Here is a 26,956-nt window from a genome sequence, read left to right as displayed (position 1 = left end):
TGGCTGTGTTACTGTAGTATGCTAATTTTAAGTCCTTTGGGTATAAACCAAGGAGTGGGATAGCTGGATAAAAAGGTGGATCCCATTCCAAGTTTTCTGAGGATTCTCCATACTGCTTTCCAGAGTGGCTGCACCAATTTGAAACTCCACCAGCAATGTAAAAGTGTGCCTTTTTCCCCACATCCATACCAACATCTATTGTTTGTGTTCTTGATAATAGAAAAGGCAGTTTATAATTCAGATATTGATGAGAAGTATGTAGAAAAAAAGGCATTTTTAAAATATTCAGTTTAACAACATTAAAAATGAAAATGGAAAGTCATGAAATTAAGTGTAGACATCACAGGAAATGATGCAAAGAAATTAATCTTTCTCTATCCAGTAAGACCAAAGGCAACCTAAATCAGACACCATGGACATAAATTATTAATAGTCTTTAATTTAAACTTCTGTTACCAAAGCTGATTATTATATTTTGGAGTACTTTTAGAATTTCATTTCTTTAGCAGAAGAATCCCCTATTTTTCCAACTGAAATCTTATCAAACAGATAAACATTAAGCTGCTCTTTTTGAAATAGGAACTTCAAATAAGGTCAGAACAAAACCCACTTGACCTCCCCTATTCTCCGTGCAGAACTCTTCTAAGGAAATAGAATTTGAAAATCATCAGTTAAAATAAGGTGTCCTATTAGTTCAAGTGAGTCTTTATTAAAGTGATCATGAGTAAAGTTGATTGTGAGAAAATAAAAGTATTTCTTAATTTCTAAAGTAGGGTTCTTTGGTACTACTAATCACGGTGTTAATATCTTATTAAACAAATAGACATTCTTCTCCACAACAGAAGTATAAACTAAACTCCTTTGTAAATTGTTTCTGTTCTTTTCTGCTTCAGACCTTAGGCTGTGAAGTCTTAAAACTTGAGGTTTTCAAACAACTAAATTACAAGTTGGAAATCCAACTATTTCTGTGGAAGTCTATTTGTAAACAAAGAGTGAAAGCTGGGAACACCTGTAATCCCAACAACTCAGGATGCTGAGGCAGGAGGATTGCAAGTTCAAGGCCATCTTGGGCAAATTTGTGAGATACTGTCAAATAAAAATAAAAAGGGTTGGGGATGTAGCTCAGGGGACACATGTGTGAGGTCCTATATTCAATCCCCAGTACCACCAACACCACCCCAAAAAAAAAAAAAAAAAAAAACCAGAGAGGAAAAAAGTCTTTAACTTACCCAGATCACAAAGAGATTCATGAGATGGTCCATATGTGTCCGTTTAAAGATGGACTTCCCACTGTTTTGCATTAATTTGGTGTCTGGCCCTAAGTAAAACAGACAGATATCAGATCTTAGAATCACAGTGTGTACTCAGAGGCTTGAAATTGGATCAAAATATAACTCAATGATTACCTATTCTAACCTCTTATGCAATTCCAGGAGGCAAAGCTCTGGAGAAAGGATCAAAGTTGTACCAGTAACTCAAAAGGGAACATTTGTTTCTGAGGATAGTCCAGACTACTTCCGTGAAGTGCATTCATGTTGACTCCTCTTTTTGTAGCACCGCAGACAGTTCTGACAGATTTTCTGAGATGAGTTAATTCAGAATAGGAATTCTTAAGCTTCTCTCTCATTGCCACCTGGTTTGTTTCGACCAGTGAAAGAATTTCCTGATAAAAAAGATCTCTGCCTTCTTTTTAGGAACCCTACTGCTGGGCCATGGTATACTTAAAGTTTCTAACTGGAAATGGAAGAAAGGAAGACACAATAGCAGTAATTTTTCTTGAAGTAGAAGCCAGGGGCTGAGCTTCTCTGGGATTGAAAGATGAGAGCCTGTGTTTCTTCATGACAGGGCAGATAGTAAGCAGAAGTAAGGAGTGATTAATAACCATTGAGACTAGAGCTGTAAGTTATTAATTAGAGATATGGCTGCGGAGAAAGCATAAAAGGATAGAAGAAACTAAGTAGAAATGTCTCTAGCCTTTTACCATCTGACATTATTCTTACATGTGCTCTAGAGGGAATTTCACCCACGTTTCCCCATGGGAGACCTGTAACTGCCATGGTGTGTGGGCAAACACTGGGAGTGCCCAGCATAAGCTGTGCCATTCTTTCCTCTGAGGCACTCCTTGAAGGGTTTGAAGTAATGCACAATTTGGTTCAGAGCCTGGAAGCTACAGGGACCATATCTTCCATAGTCCTACTGAGCCTACTCACCCTGGGTTTCAAAAAGAAGGTGGAGATCATGGTAGAATTTGGCATCATGCAGCAAGAATAGAAACTCACCTCTGCACTGAGTATGTCAGGATGCCCTTGGTAGCATCAGTTCTTTGTATGGAGCTTCCCAAAGCTGCTCACAACCATATAACCAGCCAAAAGTCAGAGGGAAACCCTAACTAAATTGTGATAGCAGGCAACCTTATTGCTATTGCTTTGGGGAAAATAAAGACTTTGGACTGAAATTGAACATTTTATGAGTGAAAACTATGCATGGATAGCTGCTAAAGTGTAGTAAGGAAAATGAGTCTACATCTTTTAAGTTTGGGAAGTAGGCAGCTTAGAAGTTGCCACTCCAGGTGGAAAAAACAAAAAACAAAAAACAAGGAAAGATATTCCACCAGAGCCTCCCTGGACTCTTAAGATTCTCCCTAGGACTTGAGTTCTGTTGTTTTCCACTGAAGTAAGGAAACTAGGAGCCCCACATTTAGGAGCAGACTCTCAAGTAGTAGAGTTTTCTATGGTAAATCTTTTTCAATGCTTCTTACTATGGTGGTTGTTGTTGTCTTGTGGTTTGGATCTTAAATGCCCCCAAAAGTTCATGTTAAAGGCTTGGTACTCAGCTAATGGTACTATTGGGAGGTGATGGAAACTTTAGGATTTGAAGGAAGTTAGGTCATTGTGGACATACCCTTGAAGGGGCTATTGGGGTTCTTCCCCTCCTTTCTCTTTTCCTGGTTGCCATGATATGAAAGACTTTGCTTGGTTTCCCTCTAAGATGTTTGGCTTCACCATAGACCCAAGTGATCAAGGACTGAAACCTCTGAAACTGTGAGCCAAAATAAATCTTTCTTTTAAAGTTGTTTATCTCAGGTATTTTGTCACAGTAAGAAAAAGTTAACTGGGCTTGGGTTGTGGCTCAGGGGTAGAGCACTTGCCTAGCACATGTGAGGCACTGGGTTTGATTCTTAGGACCACATTAAAAAAAATAAAGTTATCCATCTACAACTAAAAATATTTTTTAAAAAAGAAAGTTTACTAACACATTGTCAGTTATCACTAAAGACATAGCACAGAGGCTTCCTTTATTTTCCTGAACCATAACATAATCCAAGAAAATCTCTTGCTAAGTATTATGCACTGTGATTCTAAATGTGGTGACTTCTGATATGAACTTCTCATATTATACTTTTTATTTTTTTCCATAATGAGTACTGTTTCTATTATCTCCTCTTGGGAGTAATCCAAATGTATCTCTTTCTTTTCATAAGCTAGTTTGCTTCACTTTCTGTATATGTATACCCTTTACTGAGTCCAGATTTGATAGGAAAGACTCATGAATGCTCTGTGATCTTGAACATAAAGCCTTTTTCTAACAAAGGTTGAGCTGATGTGTTGGAAGTTCATTGCCTGGAAAACAGAAGTCACTTTTTTTTCCCCTAAGAAATAAAAAATTCTTACATACATATATACATTCATCTACCTCTCCCTATTTCTACCTATTTCTAAGTCATAGGGTTCTGAAATACAGCTGAGTGCCATATCTGTATCCTAAAAACTAAGTATCCACAACAGACTCCAATAGGTTGAGAATCTGGTTATGACTTCAGGGAAACATACCAGTATAAATGACCAAGCCATAACACCAATCTGTGTTCCTGATGATGCAGCCACGGAGCAGCAGCTTATCATGGTCCAGGGAGTAGCTTTTCCTCTTATAGGTCAGGATTCCTGTGAATTTATCCAACTTGTTATTGGGAGGATCACACCTCACTTCTCCTGCAGAAAAACAAAGGAGTAAAAGTCCTGGCTCTGTAATATTTAGGCTTTCCTAACAGGATGAAAAGAGACTCAACAGAAAAGCAGAAAGAAAACTTGTCTTTCAAAACACATACACATTTTCTTCCTATCCTGTCTCAGCTGTTCCCCATTTCTTACTAGCTCCCTTCAGAAAAGCAAATAAAGGTTTCTGGGCATCAAAGAAAAATAATTCTGTATGTGACATGGATCATCCAGAGAGAGAAATGCTCACATAACTTACTATCATCAGTACTGCCAGACTGGTTTGATCTTTGAATGTGAAGAAACTAAAAAATTACTTAACTTGAAGAAAACCTAGTATTTTTTTTCAAAATGGAAATAGTTTAACTTTTTCCTGATGAGTAAAGTAAATGTCTTTTGTAAATATTTATGCTATACTTAAAATAAGGTAAAATCTAGCCATTGTTTAGAAAAAATTGCTACTAACCTTTTGAAGAATATCTTTCCAAGTTTTTTTCCCTATACCTGTACTCAAACATTTATGTTTCCAGAAACAGGTTTGTGTTACATATACTATGCAGTCTTTTATAATCTGCATTTTTTCTCCTATTAATATGGTGTAACTATTTTTTCTATGTCAATAAATATCAACTTGTGAGCTGGAGATGTGGTTCAGTGGTAGAGTGCTTGCTGAGCATGTATAAGGCCCTGGGTTCCATCCCCAGCACTGCAAAATAAATAAATGAATATCAACTTGCATATTGTCTGTAATGAGTTAAGTAGAATTCCCCATATGGATGTGTTGTATTCCATTTAGTTAGTCCTCTACTGATGAAAGTTTGATTGCGTAAACCTATTTCCTAACTTACCATCAAAGGTAGAAAGCAGGTCCAGATTATCTCCCATGTCACTGGTAACTGAGATGGCCTGCTTCACTTTCAAGTTGGTTTCACTAGAGTAAAGGACACAGGATCACCAGACTATAGGATAAAAACATAGAAGCAGCACAGGACCACTTTTCCTACTTCTTCATAGGGTTTTGAAAAACAGATGATGCCAAAAGATTTGGGCTATGGGTCTGAGCTGTAGAAGTCCCTTGCACTGTTCCCTACTCTTGTGGGCAGTACTGAGGTGAGAAAACTTTGCAAGGAAGCAGAGTACTAGCCCACTCATTCCCTTCTTCCCCCAGCAACATGTCATCACTACTTTAACCAATCCAGGAGATCTGGATGGCCAGATGCTCTACACAAGCTGAAGAGACATCACCAAGCAACTTGGGATTCTGCTCCCTTCAAGAATAAAGAACAGATTCTAGTGGGAACATGCACAAACCTCTGAGGAAACATATTCCTGACCTCATAAGTAGGCATAGGGCCCCATAAAGAAGTCCCAATTAACCATTTGCTGACACAGGAATACACAAAGACAGAAGCAAAAATAGAAGCCACATTTCAAGCAAAAATAGTATCCACATTTCAAAAAGCTTGTGGAGGGACAGATCTAAGAAAGCTGACTAGACAAGCTCTCTGCAGGTGGCCCCTATCCTCCTAAGACTTTAGCCCTTACACATTGGTGAATTTCTAGCAAATCCTCTATAGAACATTTTACTGGTAAATAATTACTTCCATATTCAATTTTTTTTCCCCTGGAAACTTTGGAACTCTTTTCTGAAAATGTATAGTTCTATTAACCTCTTTCCTGCTACTCAGCATTATGAAATACAGCTGTCCCTCAATATCTTCAGGGAATTGGTTCCAGGATCCCCCAAAGATACCCAAATCCTCAAGTCCCTTATATAAAATGGCATGACATTTGCATATAACTTACACACACTCTCCTATATATTTAAAATAATCTCTAGATTGCTTGTAATTCTTTAATTTTTTTTCTTTTTTGGCACTGGGGATTGAACCCAGGAGCACTTCACCACTGAGCTACATTCCCATCCCTTTTTTATTATTTTTGTTTTGAGATGGGTCTTGCTAAGTTGCTAAGGGTGGCCTGGAACTTGCAATCGTCTGCCTCAGTTTCCCAAGTTGCTGGGATTACAGGAGTATGCCACTATGCCTGGCTAGATTGCTTATAATTCTTAATATAATGTAAATGCTATGTAAATATTTATTAATTGTTTAGTGAATAATGACAAGAAAAAAGTCTGGACATGTTTAGTACAGATGCAAATTTTTTCCAAATATTTTCCATCTGTGGGTAGTCAAAGTCACTGATGCAGAACCTGTGGATATGGAAGGCTGACTACTGCCAGAGAGAATGTTCTAGTTTAGAAATGGAATACATGGAGTTTATTTGCCCAGATTCTGTACCCAGTGGGTGCTCAATTATTGCTGCCAAGAGCTCAGCCTTTGTCTTGAGGGTCCCAAGGATCTGGTTTCCTGTATTTTCTCATTTGGTTATTTCTAGGCTCTCCAGCTGATATACTACCACTTCCGCCTAAGAATAAGTTCATTTACCTGCATTATGCTCTCTCTCAGTGACAGGCCACTTAGAGCTGGCTAAAGTGACTTAATGGACTATAAGGAAGGAACACTTACCCATCCAGGTCTGCTGTTTCTATGTACGTCAGACTATATGGCTCGCTGCTAGAGAGTAGTAGTAGATCGGCCTGTGATGAGAAAAGTCAGAGAAGCTGAGGAAAGCAGGAAGGCAGACTTTTAAACATTACGGTGAGACAAAAGAGTTTCCTCAGGAACAGGTGTCCACCTTAATAATTTTACAAACACTTGGTTTACTTTCTTTGTCTGGGACCCATCACTGCTACCACACACTCTCTCTCAAAGCTACTCACACTTTGTAGCTAAGGGGAGGGATGGACAAGAACAAGCTTCTTGCCCTAGGAGTTGTTGATCTCTGATACAAAGTGAGGCAGATGAAGGTCACCAAGAGCACTGGTAGCAAAAGTGCTGTAAGGGTCCCTGGTTCCCACTCACACCAAAAAAGAAAAAGTCACAGCCAGAATAGGTACTCACAGGGACAGCCTGGTCATTTTTTAGTTTTATTATATCTCCCACTTCGACATTCATCCATTTTTCCTCCTTCACCCTGCAAGACAATGATCTTTAAATCTCTGAATTCTCTAAAGCTCTGTTTTGACAATCAAGAATTAAAACACTAAATAAGGCTGAGGTGAATGAAGAAGTCAAACTAAACTGATTTGTGATGCATCCTCCCTACTATCAGGAATGGGACCCATTTCTCTTGACTTCAGGTTATAAACATTTCTTAGAACCCTAAAGAAGTGTACGTAGACATACATGCACATGATTATTTTTATGTGAAATAGAATAGTAAAGCATTGTGTAGAAGGAAAAATTAAAACCTCCCTTATCCACAGTCCTTAGTTATACTCCCTAAAGATAGCCACTGTAAATTTTTTGGTATGTGTTTCTTTCTAGAAAACCTCAACTCACAAAATTCTATACACTATATACACCTAAAAGTTATGCACTAAATACATAGCTTTATGCACTTTGCATTTTTCATTTAGTAATATGTCATTCCCCATTTTATCTCTGAATGCAGTCTTGTCACCTGTAGGCTGTGATATACATCACCACTTTGCCACATACACAAAACCATAGGTACTCCCAAAGGAATACTTTTCTGAGAAAACCTCCCCTTTGAGAAGGGTCAAATTTCTTTTATGCAGTAAAATACTTTAATATAAATTTCACTTTTACTTAGAGAATTTTCTGATAGCACTGAAGTGTAGTAGCTACAACCTTGGAGAGAGACAGCTGGGGATTTTTGTCTGGTCTTGATCTGACATTTACTTTTGTGAGTTCTCTAGCATTCTGTCTGCCATGGTTTTCACCAATGAAACATGAGGAGAAAGCAGAGCTATATTTTTCTTGCTTCTCCTGGAAATTTAAAAGTATGTGTATAGATACTAAATGTGTGTGTATAAATAAATAATTTTTACTTTTTGTGGGACTGGGGATTGAACCCAGGGGTATGCTATCACTGAGCCACATCCCCAGCCCTTTTAAAACATTGTTTACTTGAGACAGGGTCTTGCTAAATTGCCCAGGCTGGCCTTGAGTTTATGATCTTCCTGCCTCAGCCTCCCATGTCACTGTGATTATAGGTGTGTGCCACTGCAGCCGAATAAAGGCTTATATTTTATTATACAAGCAGCTGTCAAACTAGTACCAATTTGTTCCTGGAAATTATAGCAACCATATGTCTCAGATCTGAGAGAGGGGAGAAATTCCTTACTGATTTAAAATATTCAATCCTATTATGCCATAAGTACATTTTTTATTTCCAGGTTTTACATTGTAAGTTCTGGTTTAGAAAGAATGTCCAAAGAGCTAGAGAAGGCAATGCCCTGACTTCAGGGGAGACCATTCACTTATACTCTCTGTTTTACATGAGTGATACATTCTGGAGTTGTGTAACAATCCAGAACACTGGTACTTCCCAACAAATACATAAATAAAGTCAACACTCTTTCAAAAGCAAGGCTTTTTGTTTTTTGTTTTTTTCCCTTTAGGGGTGAGAGGCAGTGGCACCTTCCCTGTCCCCTGTCCCCTGCCTCATGCCTCTCAGGCCCCCTCCTTCTCCTACTCACTCCCAAAGCGAGGCTTTTCTTGCCATAACGTAAGGATCCAGAATAAAAGAGGGGAATTAAATCCAGAACTGTGAGCATGCTCTGAGGCTGTTTTGGTCTGAGGTAGGAGAGGGGATTTCCAGTTTTAACAATCTCATAATCTAAATTTTACTTTATCTGGCAGCAAGGACAAGAAATGAACTCTTATGATCATAAGACGTAGTTGGTTGCAACAAAGAACCCTTAAGGGCAGCAGCATTAGTGAAAGGGTGGTCTAAAAAGTAAACCGACCAGGGTGGGGATGTTGCTCAGTGGTAGAGTGCTTGCTTGTTTTTTTTTTAAATTCAGTTATAGACGGACACAACTTTATTTTAGTTATGTTTTTATGTGTTGCTGAGGATTGAACCCAGTGTCTCACATATGCTAGGCAAATATTCTGCCTCAGTTTACTTTTGTCAACAAAATTATTACTAACTGAAAAATGACAAAAATCTCAACTTGCTAAACAGATAAGCTTTTGCAGTAGCAGCAATGCTCAGACTCATGTGTTCTAGGAAAAGAAAGCTGCTTTCAGGAAGATAGGCAGCTTCAACAATGAGCCTCACCTCTGTGTATAAAATTCATCAGATTTTCATCGGTCCCGGAGTCTAACCAGGGCCCTAAAATAACTCCATGACAAATTCACCTCCAATAATCTTATAAAACCCAAGTACTCAAGCTATAGTGTTCATTTGACTAAATTCATTTGGTGAGCAACTCCCTAGCTTGGCTAGTTTCTAATACACTTCATTCTTGCCCTTTCTTTTCTTTTTATTTCTGTTTTCCTTTTCTTCTTAATTACAACAGGACCTTTTTGGTGTCTTATGGGAAGTTTCAACAATTCTAAATACTCAAGGAAACAATCTAGTGTGAGTAAGAATCAGCAGACACAATAAACAACAAGAGGAGATGCCTGAGAACTCCAGATAACTGAATTATACGGTAAAAACTACAGATACAAGTGTGCTGCAAGGCCACCACGAGAAAGGCTGAACTTCAGCCTTGACTTCCTTCAGGTTTGCACTTCATTGCAGCTATACTTTTGTCACACTGGCCATTCTTCTTTTCAATCCCTATTATTGAATTCTTCCCATCCTTTAAGGCCTGAAACAGATATCCCCTCCTCCAGAAAGTTCTCCTTGATTTCTTTTGCTAGCTATAGTAATTTTTTACACCTCTTATGATTTCTGCATATTTTGCCTTACATAAGAACTTGCCTGTCTTCCAGTCCTACCTATGACCAACACTTTAGCTACCTATGACCAAATACCATAGCAATGTTGTTGCTTTCTTTAGATTGTTAATAGGAAAAATGACCTGACCAAAGCCTACAAGAGAATGACCCAAATCCACTCATGTTATAAACACAAATGTCTTCTTACTAACCATAACACTGATAATAATCACTTATTTATTTAATATCATGTTATAATATATCAATCACTTTTTAAAAATATTTTTGTTTTAGTTGTCAGTGGACCTTTATTTTTTATTTATATGCAGTGCTGAGAATCAGACCCAGTGTCTCACACATGCTAGGGAAGTGCTCTACCACTGAGTTGCAAACCCAGTCCCATATTAATTGCTTTAATATAAATTATTTTTACTTCATCTTCACAGGTATCCTCTAACGTGAAAAATATTATTTCCACTTTCCAGAGAAGAAAAATGAGTCCCAGAGACATCTGAAGTAATGTGGCAAGTTCAGGGCATACTCGATGACATCTAGAAACAAATTCCTTTCATGTCTAATCTGAGGTTCTTTTCACTGTTTTTTTTTTTTTTTTTTGGGTGCTGGGGATCGAACTCAGGGCCTTGTGCTTACAAGGCAAGCACTCTACCAACTGAGCTACCTCCTCCCCAGCCCCCTTTTCACTGTTCTGAACTACCTGTTCCAAGTACCCAGTACATCACACTTTAGTAAGACTGACCCTCTCCTGGGACTGCTCCTACCTAAACTGACTTCCTTAAAAAACGTACCTGCCATCATCTGCCAGCAGAAGAACAGAATGGTTGTTAACTTGATTGTCACTTTGGTGTCTTTTCTAAAACCACACAAGAAAATGTTCAGGAAATAGACATATAGAAAACTGCATGTAGGATTTTAACATTTTGAAATATTACCCAATATAGTTCCTCTTCTCTGTAATTTCCCTTTGCTCCATTCCAAAACCCTTCCTACCACTAAAACCAGGCCAAGAAGCTGATGCCTCTTGTAAGCTGATAAGGAAGGTCAAAAAAATAACTCACGGAGGGGAAAGACAAGTCGTGGTAAATATTAAAGGCCAAAGCCTGGGGAAATGTGAACAAGTAACTATGTTGAAAGCCATAAAGGACAGAGTATACAGTGACAGGCAGGACTAGAGAGTCCCACATGCCTTGGCAGGCACAGGAAAAAGGCCAAGCATACTCTCGTCCATTCCCCAACTATGGTTGACATATAGACACTTCTACAGCAGATGGAAGTAAGAAGGAAGCTGATATTCAAAGTCCAACTAGCAGGAGAACAAATATAGGATATATCCCAGTGTAGGACTGGGAAAAGGGCAGGACTGGGAAGCGGGCAGAGAAAATCCTGAATTTGTTACAGTTCAGAATCGTCCAAATATTTATCCGAAAGAGACAGTTCTAAACCAGAAGCAGCTGGATTACTCTGAATCAGAAAGTTGTTTTTAGCTTTCCCTTGAAAGAGTCAGGGTGGGGTATGTGAGTGGTTATGAATTAAAATGAGCCCAGTTATAGAGAAATAGTTAATTTTGGCATATCTGAGTTGTGATTAAAATTTTAACCACCACATGTGCTAAGCTTGGATTTTAGAGTTGGAGAAACATGCTCTCAAGCTTTGGTCTGAAAACCTATATAGGCAAAATCAGGATTCTCTTGGGGAAACTGCAAGGACCGACTTCCTGAATCCCACTATCAGGTATGGGGCTGGGTCCGCCCGCTAGAAGCATTAGCTGTGAGCCGTTTTCTCTCTCCAATGCTAGGAAAGGAGCTGGTCTCTAAGCAGAGGCTTTCTAAAACTAGAGGGCTCCTAGTTGTGCATGAGTAGAACTGAAAGTTGGAAAGGGAAATAGGGAGAACTGGAGAGGAGAGGAGGAATGGAGAAAGAAGAGAAAAATGAGGAAGAACAGGAAAAAGGAGGAGCAGAGTGCAGGGAGGAAGGAAAAAGGAATATAAAATGGGAGAAGGGGAAGCATAGTGAAGCCAGAGATAGCTAAAATTGGGCTGAAGGCAGAATGGGAGAGTGGCAGAGGAAAGGGAAGGAGGCCTGGAGGAGGAGCTCAAAGTGATGGCCGCAGGAAGACAGAAAGGCCTTGCTGTCCCTTTCAGGCAGTGAAAAGAGAAGCAGTCTTGGGTCTACGGGAATTATATCCTTCTGAGATATATAAGGAAACAAAGATGGAAAGCATCTTTTTCCATTCAGTGCTTCTTAGCATGAGGTCCATCTGGGAAGTTTTACTGTCCACAGCCTGTCTAGCCACAGTGAAGCAAGCCCAGGAAGCCACTTCACCCAGTCGTCGATGGCATCCTTCACTCCTGTTATGGATAGCACCACCACCAGGGGTATCACCGTGGTGTACCATGCCAGGGAGGAGATCTGGGGAATCAACTGTGGAGGGAAAAGGAGAATCTTGGGTCAGAAGACTTAAAGGACAATGTATTTTTCCACAATTCCCCAACCCCACCAACATTTTTACCTCCCTAGGTTCATAATAAATCCAACTATCCTGTTGTTTTTACTATTGTAGTTTTCCTATAACCCTCGGGATATAACTAAACATTTCCCAAGGCAGGATAAAGAAGGAAAGGCTGTAAATAGCTACCAATCTGTTCTGAACCTCACAACCACTGACCTGATGGAAAAAGAGCAGTTCTTCTCTGATAGTAAAGGGTACCGGAGTAAGAGTGAGTGTGGGGAACCACACACTTTCCCACACCCTCCCACACAGGGAGAGCTCAGATATCTATCCCCTGCTCTAGTTTGGGCCTACTGTATACTGATTTCTTTCCTTGTGCTGGCATTCTTACATTCTAAATTATTTTCCTTCCTCAGACTCCTACACATCAACTTCCTGTGGTGGAGTCTAGGGTGAGAAAGAGGAATAGTACTGCAGCTGGTGTTGGGATTGGAGAAACTGTGGCCACCCATGGTCTAGGTGAACTGCAGCCATGCAGTCATAAGGAGCCCCCATTCCTTGGAATTTGGTGACTTGGTCTCCCTCTCGCAGAGGGTTGCTTCACATTGGCTAGTCCTAACCTCAGCTATTCTAGGGGACTACCTGAGATGCCAGCTGTTCACTTGCCTCTGTCTAAAGAGAGAAGATATCCCTCAGTTTGGGATTGATTATACAACCTCACCCCAGAAAGGTTCATAAAACACTGTGCAAAAGGGCCCATGAGGAAATACCTGTAGGAACAACAACAACAGAAAATAGGCATTTGCAAGTCTCTGGAACTGTTCAAATAGGTTCAGAGGCAGGAAGTTCAAGGCAGTATATTTTGAGGTCTTAATGGAATTGTTCTATGAGTAAAAAACAACAACAATAACAACAAAAATCATGCACAATTAGACAAAATGACAGCTTAAAACTGGGTTAATCTGTTTGTTCATTCAATATGCAGCACTAATTTATTCAATATTCAATATTTAGCATATATTATCTATGTGCTAAACATTATGGAAGGAACCATGGATACAGAGGCTAATGAAAGAAGTCCCTTTTCACCTGCACAATATTTCTTCTGCCTATTTATCATAGTTTATTTAAACAATTCCTTGTACGTGGACATTTGAATTGTTTTCAATCTTTTACAATTACAAGGAGCAATAGTTTCTTGGAGAAAGAGAATGAACATTTTCACAACCCCATTTAGCTGCCATGACCACCAAATAAGGTGAATGTTATTATGCCCTTTTTACATATAAAAGAACTAAAGGTCAGAATGACTTGTTTCAGGTTTCAAGATTAGTAAGGAAGCAAACTGTATTCAAACTGAGGTCTGTGTGATGCCAAAACTTAACTTTTATTGTATCCTACTGCTTCTTTGTAGGTCTAGACATATAGGGGGGGAAATCCTGCTTCCACTGCCCTACCTTGAACATTATCAAGAACCACTCTAAGAAATCATAAACTAATATCCCACATAAACTACAAACAGCTATACACATGTATATATGTATATATCTATGCATATATAGTTATACATGCATTAAATAACATGTATAAAACCATTGCTTATAATTGCAAAAGACTGAAAACAATCCAATGTCCATGTATAAGAAACTGTTTACATAAACTATTATAAATTTGTGGAAGAAACACTAAGCAGCTGAAAAAAGAAAAAAAGTTATTATGAGGTAACTATATTTATGTGGGTTTGTATCTATGTCTTCTGTTCTATTTTGGTGCCAATACCATGCCATTTTTGTTATTATGACTTTGTATTATAGTTTAAAGTCTGGTACTGTGATGCCTCCTGCTTCACTTTTCTCACTAAGGATTGCTTTGGCTATTCTGGACCTTTTATTTTTCCAAATGAATTTCATGAATGCTTTTTATAGTTCTATGAAGAATGTCATTGGAATTTTAATAGGAATTCCATTAAATCTGTATAGCACTTTTGGTAGTATGACCGTTTTGACAATATTAATTCTGCTTATCCAAGAACATGGGAGATCTTTCTACCTTCTAACATCTTCAACTTCTTTCTTTAGTGTTCTGTAGTTTTCATTGTACCTCTTTTGTTAGATTGATTCCAACATATTTTTTTGAGGTTTTTGTGAATGGGGTAGTTTTCCTAATTTCTCTTTCAGCTTGGTGTATAGGAACAGAATTGATTTATGGGTGTTAGTTTTATATACTGCTACTTTGCTGAATTTGTTTGAGTTCTAGAAAGTTTTTGGTGGGGTTTTTGGGTCTTCTAAATGTAGAATCATGTCACTGGCCAATAGGGATAGTTCTTCTTTTTCCATTCATATCCCTTTAATTTCTTTCTTTGTCCAATTGCTCTAGCTACAGTTTCAAGGAGGATGTTGAATAGAAGTGCTGAAAGACAGCATCCCTGTCTTGTTCTAGTTTTTAGAGAGAATGCTTTCATTTTTTTTTTTTTTCATTCAGAATGATGTTGGCCTTGGGTTTAACATATGTAGCTTTTACATGTTGAGGTATGTTCTTACTGTCCCTAGTTTTTCTAGTGTTTTGAGCATGAATAAATCTGAATTTTGTCAAATTCTTTTTCTGCATCTACTGAGATAATCATATGATTCTCTTCTTTATATCTATTGATGTGATGAATTATGTTCAGTGATTTCCATATGTTAAACCAGCTTTGCATTCCTGGGATGAAAACTACTTGATCACAGTGCACTATCTTTTTAATATATTTATAGTTATCTCATCCTATACAAAGGAGCCATAAACAAAAATTGGATAAAAGATAGCCTCTTCAATAAATGGTGCTGGGAAAACTGGAAATCCAATATGTAGCAGAATGAATTTAACCCTTATCTCTCATCCTGCACAAAACTCATCTCAAAGTGGATCAAGGACCTAGGCATTAGATCAGAGACTCTGTGCCTACTAGAAGAAACGTAGGCCCAACTCTCCATTATGTCGGTTCAGGGACCAACTTCCTCAATAAGAAGTAAAATCAAGAATTGGGCTGGGGAGATAGCTCAGTTGGTACAGTGTTTGCCTTGGAAGCACAAGGCCCTGGGTTCAATCCCCAGCACCGCAAAAAAAAAAAAAAAAAAAAAATCAATAAATGGGATGGTATCAAACTAAAAAGTTTCTTCACAGCAAAGGAAAGAACCAATAACATGAATACAGAGCCTACAGAATGGAGAAAATCTTTGCCACCTGCATCTCAGAGCATTAACCTCCAGGATATACATAGAACTCAACACCAAAAAAGCAAATAACCCAATCAATAAATGGGCAAAGAAACTGAATAGGCACTTCACAGAAGAAGAAACATAAATAGTCAACAATATATGAAAAAATTCAATTGGAGAAATGCAAATTAAAACTAAACTGAGATTCCATCTCACTCCAGTCACAATGGCAATTATTAAGAATACGTGGGTAAGGATGTGGGGGAAAAGGTACACTCATACATTCCTGGTGGGACTGCAAATTGGTGCAACTACTCTGGAAAGCAGTATGGAGATTCCTTAGAAAACCTGGAATGGAACCACCATTTGACCCAGTTGTCACACTCCTTTGTCTATATTCAAAGGACTTAAAATCAGCATAGTACAGTGATGCAGCCACATCAATGTTTATGGCAGCTCAATTCACAATAGCCAAGTTATAGAACCAACCTAGGTTGGTTCTACTCTTCAACAGATGAACAGATAAAGAAAATGTGGCATTCATACACAATGGAACATTACTCAGCCATGAAGAATGAAATTATGGCATTTGGTGGTAAATGGATGGAGCTGGAGACCATTATGCTAAGTGAAATAACTCAATCCCAAAAAACCAATGCCAAATGTTCTTTCTGACATGCAGATACTAACACACAATAAGGGGTGGGGAGGGAAAAATAGAAGTTCATTGGATTAGACAAAGGGGGATGAAGGGAAAGCAGGGAGATGGGAATAGGAAAGACAGTAGAAAGAATCAGACATTACTTTCCTATGTTCATATATGAACACATGACCAGTGAAACTCTACATTATGTACAACAATAAGAATGGGAAGTTATACTCCATGTATGTATAGTATGTCAAAATACACTCTACTGTCATCTGTATTTTAAAAAAAAAACAAATTAAAGTGATCCAAGATGGCGGACTAGAGGGTGACTGCATCTCCCGTCGCTCCAGAACCCAGGATTCAAGAAGGGGAGGCATTGAGAGACTTGGACTAAAATAGAGCATCTGGGTGAGTCTCCCCCACCTGGTGAAGCGCTGCCTGGGTGGCAGGCCCGGATTCGGGTGGCTTATGAGAGTAAGGCAGAGCAGCTAGAGTCCTCCCCAGGCAGCCCTGTGGACTCTGGAGGTGGGCTTCTCCCACAGGGCCAGGTTCTCCAGCTTCTCAGAGCATGCCCCCCAGTGAGAGCCTTTCTGCAAGAACCAAGCTTCAATTCCCTGAACCAGGGTGGTGAGTTCCTGCCCGCAGGTTGCTTCAGGGACCAGGACAGGGCAGCCAGGGACTTCCCCAAGCAGCCCGCAGCCTGGCGCCTCCGGCGGGAAGCACCTTTCCAGGCTAGCTTCTTGGAGCAGACCCCCCAGTGAGAGCCTTTCCACACAGAGCCCACTCCAAGTCCTGGAACTAGTAGCGGGCTAGGGGCAACTTTCCTTGGAAGCACTGCATTATCAAGTTACTCCAAGACTTCAGGCTACTGAAGGCTGGGAGGTGATACACTGGAAATCTACAGGGACAATATAAGCCAATAGAAGAATTCTGCAATATCACAAAGTCCCACTGAAATCTGACCAATATGAGAAAACAAGGGAAGAAAATGTCCCAGACAAACCTAGATACTATATCAATAAAACTCAATGAGAGCACAGCAGAAGAAATGTCAGAAAGGGAGTTCAGAATGTACATAATTAAAACAATCAGGGAAGCAAACAAGGAGATGAAAGAGCAAATGCAGGCATTGAAGGAGGAGATGAAAGAGCAAATGCAGGCATTAAATGATCGCACCAATGAACAGTTAAAGGAGCAAATACAGGAAGCAAAAGATCATTTCAATAAAGAGTTAGAGATATTGAAAAAAAACCAAACAGAAATGCTTGAATTGAAGGAAACAATAAACCAAGTTAAAAACGACATAGAAAGCATAACCAATAGGATAGAACACCTGGAAGACAGAACCTCAGATATTGAGACAAAATATTTAATCTTGAAAACAAAGTTGACCAAACAGAAAAGATGGTAAGAAATCATGAACAGAATCTACAAGAATTATGGGATATCATGAAAAGGCCAAATTTAAGAATTATTGGGATTGAGGAAGGCTTAGAGAAACAAACCAAAGGAATGAACAATCTATTCAATGAAATAATATCAGAAAATTTCCCAAATCTGAAGAATGAAATGGAAAACCAAGTACAAGAGGCTTATAGGACTCCAAATATACAAAATTACAACAGACCCACACCAAGGCACATTATTATGAAAATACCTAACATACAAAATAAAGACAGAATTTTAAAGGCCATGAGAGAAAAGAATCAAATTACATTCAGGGGGAAACCAATAAGAATATCAGCAGATTTTTTAATCCAGACCCTAAAAGATAGAAGGGCCTGGAACAACATTTACCAAGCCCTGAAAGAAAACGGATGCCAACCAAGAATATTATACCCAGCAAAACTTACTTTCAGATTTGACGATGAAATAAGATCCTTCCATGATAAACAAAAGCTAAAGGAATTTACAAAAAGAAAGCCGGCATTACAGAACATTCTCAGCAAAATATTCCATGAGGAAGAGATGAAAAACAATGATGCATATCAGCAACGGGAGGAACTAGCCTAAAGGAATAGCCAAATAAAGGAGAAACCAAATCATGTCAAAAACCAAAAATGAGTCAAATGACTGTGAATACAAATCATATCACAATAATAACCCTGAATGTTAATGGCCTGAACTCATCAATCAAAAGACATAGACTGGCAGATTGGATTAAAAAGAAAAATTCAACAATATGCTGCCTGTAAGAGACTCATCTCATAGAGATACCCATAGACTAAAGGTGAAAGGATGGGAAAAAACATACCATGCACACGGACACAGCAAAAAAGCTGGAGTATCCATCCTCATTTCAGATAATGTGGACTTCAAGCCAAACTAGTCAGAAGGGATAAAGAAGGACATTACATACTGCTGAAGGGAAGCATAAATCAGCAAGACATAACAATCATAAATATCTATGCCCCGAACATTGGCTCATCCATGTACGTCAAACAAATCCTTCTCAATTCCAGAAACCAAATAGACCACAACACAATAATACTAGGTGATTTTAACACACCTCTCTCACGGCTGGATAGATCTTTCAAACAAAAATTGAATAAAGAAACCATAGATCTCAATAACACAATCAACAATTTAGACTTAACTGACTTATATAGAATATACCATCCAACGAAGAATGAATACACTTTCTTCTCAGCAGCACATGGATCCTTCTCTAAAATAGACCATGTTTTATGACACAAAGATACTGTTAGCAAATACAAGAAGATAGAGATACTACCTTGTACTCTATCAGATCATAATGGATTGAAATTAGAAATAAATGACAGAATAAAAAACAGAAACTTCTCCAATACCTGGAGATTAAATAATACATTATTATATGATGAATGGATAACAGAAGACATCAGAAGGGAAATTAAAAAATTCTTAGAAGTAAACGAGAACAAAGATACATCATATCAAAATCTCTGGGACACTATGAAAGCAACCTTCAACTTGTTGGCTTAGGATCAAACTTCCTTAACAGGACTCCCATAGCACAAGAAATAAAAGCAAGGATCAACCACTGGGATAGATTCAAACTCAAAAGCTTTCTCTCAGCAAAGGAAACTATCAGTAATGTGAAGAGAGAGCCTACAGAGTGGGAGAATATCTTTGCCACTCATACTTCAGATAGAGCACTAATTTCCAGAATCTATAAAGAACTCAAAAATCTCTACACCAAGAAGACAAATAATCCAATCAACAAATGGGCTAAGGAAATGAACAGACACTTCACAGAAGAAGATGTACAAGCAATCAACAGATATATGAAAAAATGTTCACCATCTCTAGTAATAAGAGAAATGCAAATGAAAACTACCCTAAGATTTCATCTCACCCCAATTAGAATGGCGATTATCAAGAACACAAGCAACAATAGGTGTTGGCGAGGATGTGGGGAAAAAGGTACACTCATACATTGCTGGTGGGGCTGCAAATTAGTGCAGCCACTCTGGAAAGCAGTATGGAGATTCCTCAGAAAGCTTGGAATGGAACCACCATTTGACCCAGCTATCCCACTCCTTGGCCTATACCCAAAGGACTTAAAATCAGCATACTACAGAGATACAGCCACATCAATGTTCATAGCTGCTGAATTCACTATAGCCAGATGGTGGAACCAACCTAGATGCCCTTCAGTTGATGAATGGATAAGGAAACTGTGGCATATATACACAATGGAATATTACTCTGCCATGAAGGATGATAAAATTATGGCATTTGCAGGCAAATGGATGAAATTGGAGGATATCATGCTAAGTAAGATAAGCCAAACTCAAAAAACTAAAGGACGAATCATCTCGCTGATAAGCGGATGAGGACATATAAGGGGGGGTAGGAGGGGTTAGCGTTAGGGTTAGGGTTAGGTTTAGGGTTAGGGATAAGGAGGGAGGTAAGAATGGAGGAAGGAAGTTTGTATAGAGGGAAAAGAGGGGTGGGAGGGGTGGGGGGAAAGGGAAAAAAATAACAATGAATCAAACAACATTACCCTATGTAAATTTATGATTTTTAATTAAAACAAATAAATTTAAAAAAAAATAAATTAAAAAAGCTATAATGAAACTATTATTATGAAAACACTTCCAGGATATGTTAGTAAGTCTCAGAATAATGTAACAAAAACCTGGGAAAATAAGAATATATATTGGTATTTGCTCTACTGGCACAAAGAAGCACTGATGAATATACAAGAAACTAATAAAAGTGGCACCATATAAGGGAGGAGATGTGGGCAGGGTTGGGATGCTGAAGTATGATTTTTCAATATTTATTTTTTCTTTTTTTTCCACTGTTTCCCCCATAGCTTGAGGTAAAATTGAAGTACAATAAAATGCACATATTTAGAGGCTGGGGAGATAGCTCTGTCGGTAGAGTTCTTGCCTTGTAAGCACAAGACCCTTGGTTCGATCCACAATACCGCCCCCCCCAAAATGCACATATTTGAAGTATACAACTTGATTAGTTTTGACATGTATGTAACCAATACAATCAATATAAATAGAATTTCCATTACTTTAAAAAAAATCTGAAATCACTCAAACTGTTTCCTGCATGATTTATTACATTAGAAATCAATCCCCTTAGGACATACAGAACCATCACCCCCACATGTCAACTATTTCAAAATTAAATGGTACACTTATAAACATCACAGAGGTTAAGGAATAAAGCATGAGAAAAGTAAATAAAAAATGCTTTGAACTAAGTGATAATAAAGGTTAAAATATCAGGATCTCTGGATAAAACAGTGCTCAGATGAAGATTTATACCTTAAAATACTTGTATCAGAACAAGCTAGATTAACAATCAAATTATTTTCAAATTATGTAGCAGGAAGAAAAAATGAGTAGGAGCAGATCTATATGAAATAGAGAAGAAATAATACAGCTAAAATTTGATAAAAATCAAACAAGTATAATCAAGAAAAAAGAAGAGAAAAATTAATATCAATGGAAAGGGAGTTATCAAAATAACAGATGCTAAAAATATATTAAGGTAATATTACAATTATATGCCAACATATGTGATAGCTTACATAATATAGTCTATATTAAAGAAGGATCTGTGTACTGCTGAGAAAGTACATTCAGTCATTGAGAGTTGAAATATTCTAGGGAGGATCCAAGATGGTGAACTAGAGGGAGGCTACATTCCTTGTCCCTCGTGACTTGGGATTCAAGCAGAGGAAATACTGTTTCTCTGCATACAGCTCTCGTTGCCCACTGATCCCCTGTTGTTTGCTGCCCACCCACTGACTCCCCACCATGATCACCAGCCCTTTACCAGTTCGTCTGCCTTTTGCATGCAGATCGCTTGCTGACCACCGTGGACTGCCAATTGCCCGTTTGCCCACCTTTTGCCCGCCCATCACCTGCCTTTAGCCTATCACCTGACACATGATGTCCACCACTGAGTGACCACCATTTGCCCACATTGCTGCCCGGAAATTCATTGTGGGTACCTGCAGGTTTGGTTACATGTGGCTGCCACCATCTTGGGACATGGGCCAGGGCCTGGGAGTCCAGGGCCAAGGGGCCTGCAGGTTTGCGGCCACCACTATCGCCGTCTGGGGGCATGGCTGCCTCAGTCTGGGGACACCAACCAGGGCTTGAAGATATATTGGTGGGGTACCTGCAGGTCTGGTTGTACCTGAGGTCTTTCTGCTTGGTGTGCTAGTGGCCGCCTTCTAGCTGCCTCTTTGCAGGGCTGCTCCTTTGTGTGAGCACAACCCTGGTGGACTTTCTGCAAGGTGGAATGGCACTGAGATCTTGGGACTGCAGCAAGGCAAAGCCTGGGGAATCTGAAGCCCAGGTCCATCAGCTCGCAGCTGGGTCTGCATGGGCCAGTCTGGGCCTAGCAAGCCTGTGGAAAGCTGGAGCCTGGGGGCAGTTCCCTGGGGAGAACACAGGTTGGAGAAAACCAGGCTCTCTCCAACTCAGTGAGTCCTGAAGTGCACATGACAGAAGGGGCCGACTACAATGGGTAGGAAGGCAGGAAGAGGACGGAGAGCATCACACTATCAGCTCTCCCAGGCGAACAGTTCGATACACAATGGACTGGAGCTAACATCACACTTCAAACAACCCCAACTACTGGCAGAGAAAGGAAGCTGAGAAAATTTTTGAAAGCCAACAGAAGCAATTGTTCAAGTTTTCATAGAGACTTTCTTCTTTTATTTTTATTTTTTTCTTTTTTCCCCCCTCTCTGTCACATCTGTACCATCTTTGAATCCAAATACTTTTCATGCATCAATTTATTGAGGAATGGGATGTCTGAATGGTATATTACAGTTCTGTCATGTATTCTTATATTTTTACTTAAAAAAAATCTGTATATATTTTTTCTCACTTATCTGTCTCCCTGGATTCTTTTTCTCATTCCTCTCTTGCTAACAGCCAGTCAACCTCTATTAATTCCTTCACTCTTACTATAAATTTTTACCTCTATCTTCTCTCCTTCCACCTCATAAACATCATATCCTACACTACTCCTGTTCCCTCTTTGTCCATCATTTGACATAGTAAACCCTTTTTGCAAAATTACTGTTTATATTGTAGACAAAAATTGAATGCATCATTTCCGTTTATTGTTATAAAACTGTACACATCTTAATAGGAGTTATTTGGTTTAAGGTTTTATATTGTTTGCATTGGGTGCTGCTAATACTATTCTCTCCCTTCAAGGTGAGGTATGAGGGACACTATAAGACTACAGGGTAGAAACTGTACTGCCTTAGATCCATACTACTAGATGGGAAAACACACAAACAACATGGAAGAACAAGGGAAAAAAGCACCTCAAACAAACATATTCCAAAAATAGAATCCATAGACAACACAGTAGAAGAAGTGTCAGAGAAGGAGTTTAGAAAACACATATTTAGATTGAACTTTGATATAAAGGATGGTATTGGAGAGAAAATACAGGAAGTAAAAGATAACTTCAATAAAGAGGCAGAGATTCTGAAAAAAAAAAAAAAAAGGCAGAAATCCTTAGATTGAAGTAAACAATAAACCAAATTAAAAATTCAATAGAAAGCATCAACAACAGACTAAACCACTTGGAAGAGAGAACCTCAGAAAATTAAGACAAATCATATACTCTCGAAAATAAAGTCGACACTACAGAGAAGATAGTAAGAAACCATGGACAGAACTTCCAAGAAATATGGGATAACATGAAAAGACAAATTTAAGATTTATTGGAATAGACAAAGGCATAGAGATACAAATCAAAGGAATGCAATCTTTTCAATGCTATAATATCAGAAATTTTCCCAAATCTAAAGAATGAAATGGAAAATCAACTACAAGAAGCTTACAGGACCCCAAATGTACAAAATTACAGCAGAACCACACCAAGGCACTTTATAATGAAAATGCCTGACAAACAGAAGGGTAGAATTGTAAAGGCTGTGAGAGAAAAATATCAGATTACGTACAGGAGGAAATCAGTTTGGATCTCAAACTGGTTGATTTCTCAACCCAGACCCTCAAAGCTAGGGGTCCTGCAATAACATACATATATCAAGTTCTGAGAGAAAATGGATGCCAACCAAGAATTTTATATCCAACAAAATTAAGTTCCAGATTTGAAGATGAGATAAAAACCTTCCATGATAAACAAAAGTTAAAAGAATTCACAACTAGAAAGCCTATACTACAAAATGTCCTCAACAAAATATTCCATGAAGATAAAAGGAGAAAAAAAAAAAGTGAAAACCAGCAAACTGGAAGAACTACACTAAAGGAATAGTCCATCAAAGGAGAAACTAATTCAAATTAAAAAACTATAAATAAACCAAAATGACTAGAAATACAAATCATATCTTAATAATAACCTTGAATGTTAATGGCCCACATTCATCAATCAAAAGACATAGACTAGCAGATTGGATTAAAAAACAAGACACGAGGTTGGGGATGTGGCTCAGTGGTAGAACACTTGCCTAGCATGTGTGAGGCACTGGGTTCAATTCTCAGCACTGCTTATAAATAAAATAAAAAATAAAGGTCCATTGCTAACTTAAAAAAATAAAAAAAATTAAAAGGAAAACAAGATACAACAATATGCTGTTTACAAGAGAACTAACCTCATAACCAAAGATATCCACAGACTGAAGGCGAAAGGATGGGAAAAAACATATCACTCACAGGGATTGCATAAACAATCAGGAGTTTCTATCCTTACATAAGATAAAGAGGACTTTAAGCCAAAGCTAATCAGAAGGGACAAAGAAGCACATTTCATACTGCTTAAGGGAATTATACATCAACAAGACATAAAAATCCTATATAAATGCCCCAAACAATGGAGCATCTATGTACATCAAACCAACCCTTCTCAACTTCAAGAATCAAATAGACCACAACACAATAATACTGGTTAATTTTAACATGCCTCTGTCACCACTGGATAGATACTCCAGACATGACAATAGAATGCATTCTGACACACTGTACACAAATGGAGCACAACCTGTCCTTCCTCTGGCTGTAGATGGTGCAGAGTCACACTGGTAGGGTAAACATACATATATGTAGTAATACCGTCCATCTCATTCCACCATCTTTCCCATCCCCACCCTCCCTTCCCCTTACTTCCCACTGCATAATCCAAAGTTCCTTTATTCTCCCCCATCCCCATTATGGATTAGCATCTGCTTATCAGAAAAAGTATTTGGCCTTTGGTTTTCCGGGTTTGGCTTATTTTGCTTAGCATGATATTCTCCAGCTATATCCATTTACCTGCAATAATTTCATGCCATAATTTCATTCTTCTTTAAGGCTGAGTAATATTCCATTGTGTACATGTACCACATTTTCTTTATTCACTCATCTGTTGAAGGGCATCTAGGTTGGTCCCATAGTTTAGCTATTGTGAATTGACCTGCTATAAACATTGATGGTGCTGTGTCACTGTTGTATGCTGATTTTAAGTCCTTTGGGTATAAATCGAGGAGTGGGAAAGCTCAGGCAAATGATGGTTCCATTCCAAGTTTTCTTAGGAATCTCCATACTGCTTTCCAAAGTGGTTGCACCCATTTTCATTCCCACCAGCAATGTATGAGTGTACCTTTATCCCACAACCTCGCCAACATAAATTGTTGCTTGTGTTCTTGACTGGAGTGAGATGAGATCTTAAGAGTGGTTTTGATTTGCATTTCTCTAATTTCTAGAGATAGTGAACATTTTTTTTTTATGTTTGTTGATTGATTGTATTTCTTCTGTGAAGTGTCTGTTCAGTTCTTTAGCCCACGTACTGATTGGGCTATTTGTTTTTTTGGTGTTAAGTTTTTTGAGTTCTTTATATATCCTGGAGATTAGTGCTCTATCTGAGGTCCATGTGGTTAAGATTTTCTCTCTTCATGTTATTGATTGTTTTCTTTGCTGAGAAGAATCTTTTTAATTTGAACCATCCCATTTATTGAGTCTTAATTTTACTTTTTGCACTTTAGAAGTCTTGTTAAGGAAGTCAGGTCTGAAGCCAACCTGGTGGAGATTTGGTCCTACTTTTCCTTCTATTAGGCACAATTAGGCACAGGGTCTCTGTTCTAAGTCTTTGATCCACTTGAGTTGATTTTTGTGCAGAGAGGTTTAATTTCATTCTGCTATATACGGATTTCCAGTTTTCCCAGCACCATTTGTTGAATAGGCTATCCTTTCTCCAATGTCTGTTTATGGTGCCTTTGTCCAATATGAGATAACTGTATTTATGTGGGTTTGTCTCTGTATCTTCTATTCTGTACTATTGGTGTATACATCTATTTTGGTGCCAATATCATGCCATTTTTGTTACTATTGCTCTGTAGTATAGCTTAAGGTCTGGTCTTGTGATACCTCTCGCTTCACTCTTCTTGCTAAGGATTGCTTTGGTTATTCTGGGTCTCTTATTTTTCCAAATGAACTTCATAATTGCTTTTTCTATTTCTATGAAGAATGTCATTGGGATTTTAATTGGAATTGCATTGAATCTGTATAGCACTTTTGGTAGTATGGCCATTTTGACAATATTAATTCTGCCTATCCAAGAGCATGGGAGATCTTTCCATCTTCTAAGGTCTTCTTCAATTTCTTTCTTTTTAGTGTTCTGTAGTTTTCATTGTAGTGGTCTTTCACCTCCTTTGTTAGTTTGATTCTCAAGTATTTTATTTTATTTTTTAAAGGCTATTGTGAATGGGGTAGTTTTCCTAATTTCTCTTGCAGTGGATTCATCACTAATGTATGAAAATGCATTTGATTTATGGGTATTGATTTTTATCCTGCTACTTTGCTGAATTAATTATTCTAGAAGTTTTCTGATGGAGTTTTTTTTTTTTTTTTTTGGACCTTCTAAATAAAAACATGTCATTGGCAAATAGTAATAGTTGAGTTCTTCTTTTCCTAGTCATATCCCTTTAATTTCCTTTGTCTATCTGATTGCTCTGGCTAGAGTTACAAGGACTGTATTGAATAGAAGGGAAAGAGGATATCCCTGTCTTGTTCCCAGGTTTTAGGGGGATTGTTTTCAATGTTTCTCCTCTTAGAATGATGTTGGCCATGGGCTTAGCATAGATAGCTTTTACAATGTTGAGGTATGTTTCTACTATCCCTAGTTTTTCTAGTGTTTTGAACATGAAGAGGTGCTATATTTTGTCACATGCTTTTTCTGCATCTCTTGAGATGATCATATGATTCTTGTCTTTAAATCTATTAATGTGATGAATTATGTTTATTGATTTCCATATGTTGAACCAACCTTGCATCCTTGGGATGAACCCCACTTGATTGTGGCGCACTATCTTTTTAATATGTTTTTGTATGTGATTTGACAGAATTTTCTTGACATATTTTTCATCTATGTTCATGAGGGATATTGTTCTGAAGTTTACTTTCCTTGATGTGTCTTTGTCT

The 26,956-nt window shown here is 38.3% G+C and overlaps 1 protein-coding gene across 1 annotated transcript in view; it reads right to left on the bottom strand.

The window, feature by feature from the left end:
• The window catches only part of LOC306644675 (phospholipid-transporting ATPase FetA-like), a 190,977-nt gene that overhangs the window by 92,565 nt on the left and 71,456 nt on the right, over positions 1-26,956 (bottom strand). The window contains 8 exon segments of the mRNA XM_079111815.1: positions 1,230-1,318; positions 3,831-3,989; positions 4,841-4,923; positions 6,521-6,591; positions 6,956-7,028; positions 10,558-10,622; positions 12,092-12,190; positions 12,989-13,102. Of these exon segments, the coding sequence (XP_078967941.1) occupies positions 1,230-1,318; positions 3,831-3,989; positions 4,841-4,923; positions 6,521-6,591; positions 6,956-7,028; positions 10,558-10,622; positions 12,092-12,190; positions 12,989-13,102 (753 nt within the window).

The sequence above is a fragment of the Sciurus vulgaris genome, assembly GCF_902686455.1.
Source record: "Sciurus vulgaris genome assembly, chromosome: 15".
Taxonomy (NCBI): domain Eukaryota; kingdom Metazoa; phylum Chordata; class Mammalia; order Rodentia; family Sciuridae; genus Sciurus; species Sciurus vulgaris.
This window is presented reverse-complemented; position numbering and strand designations above follow the sequence as displayed.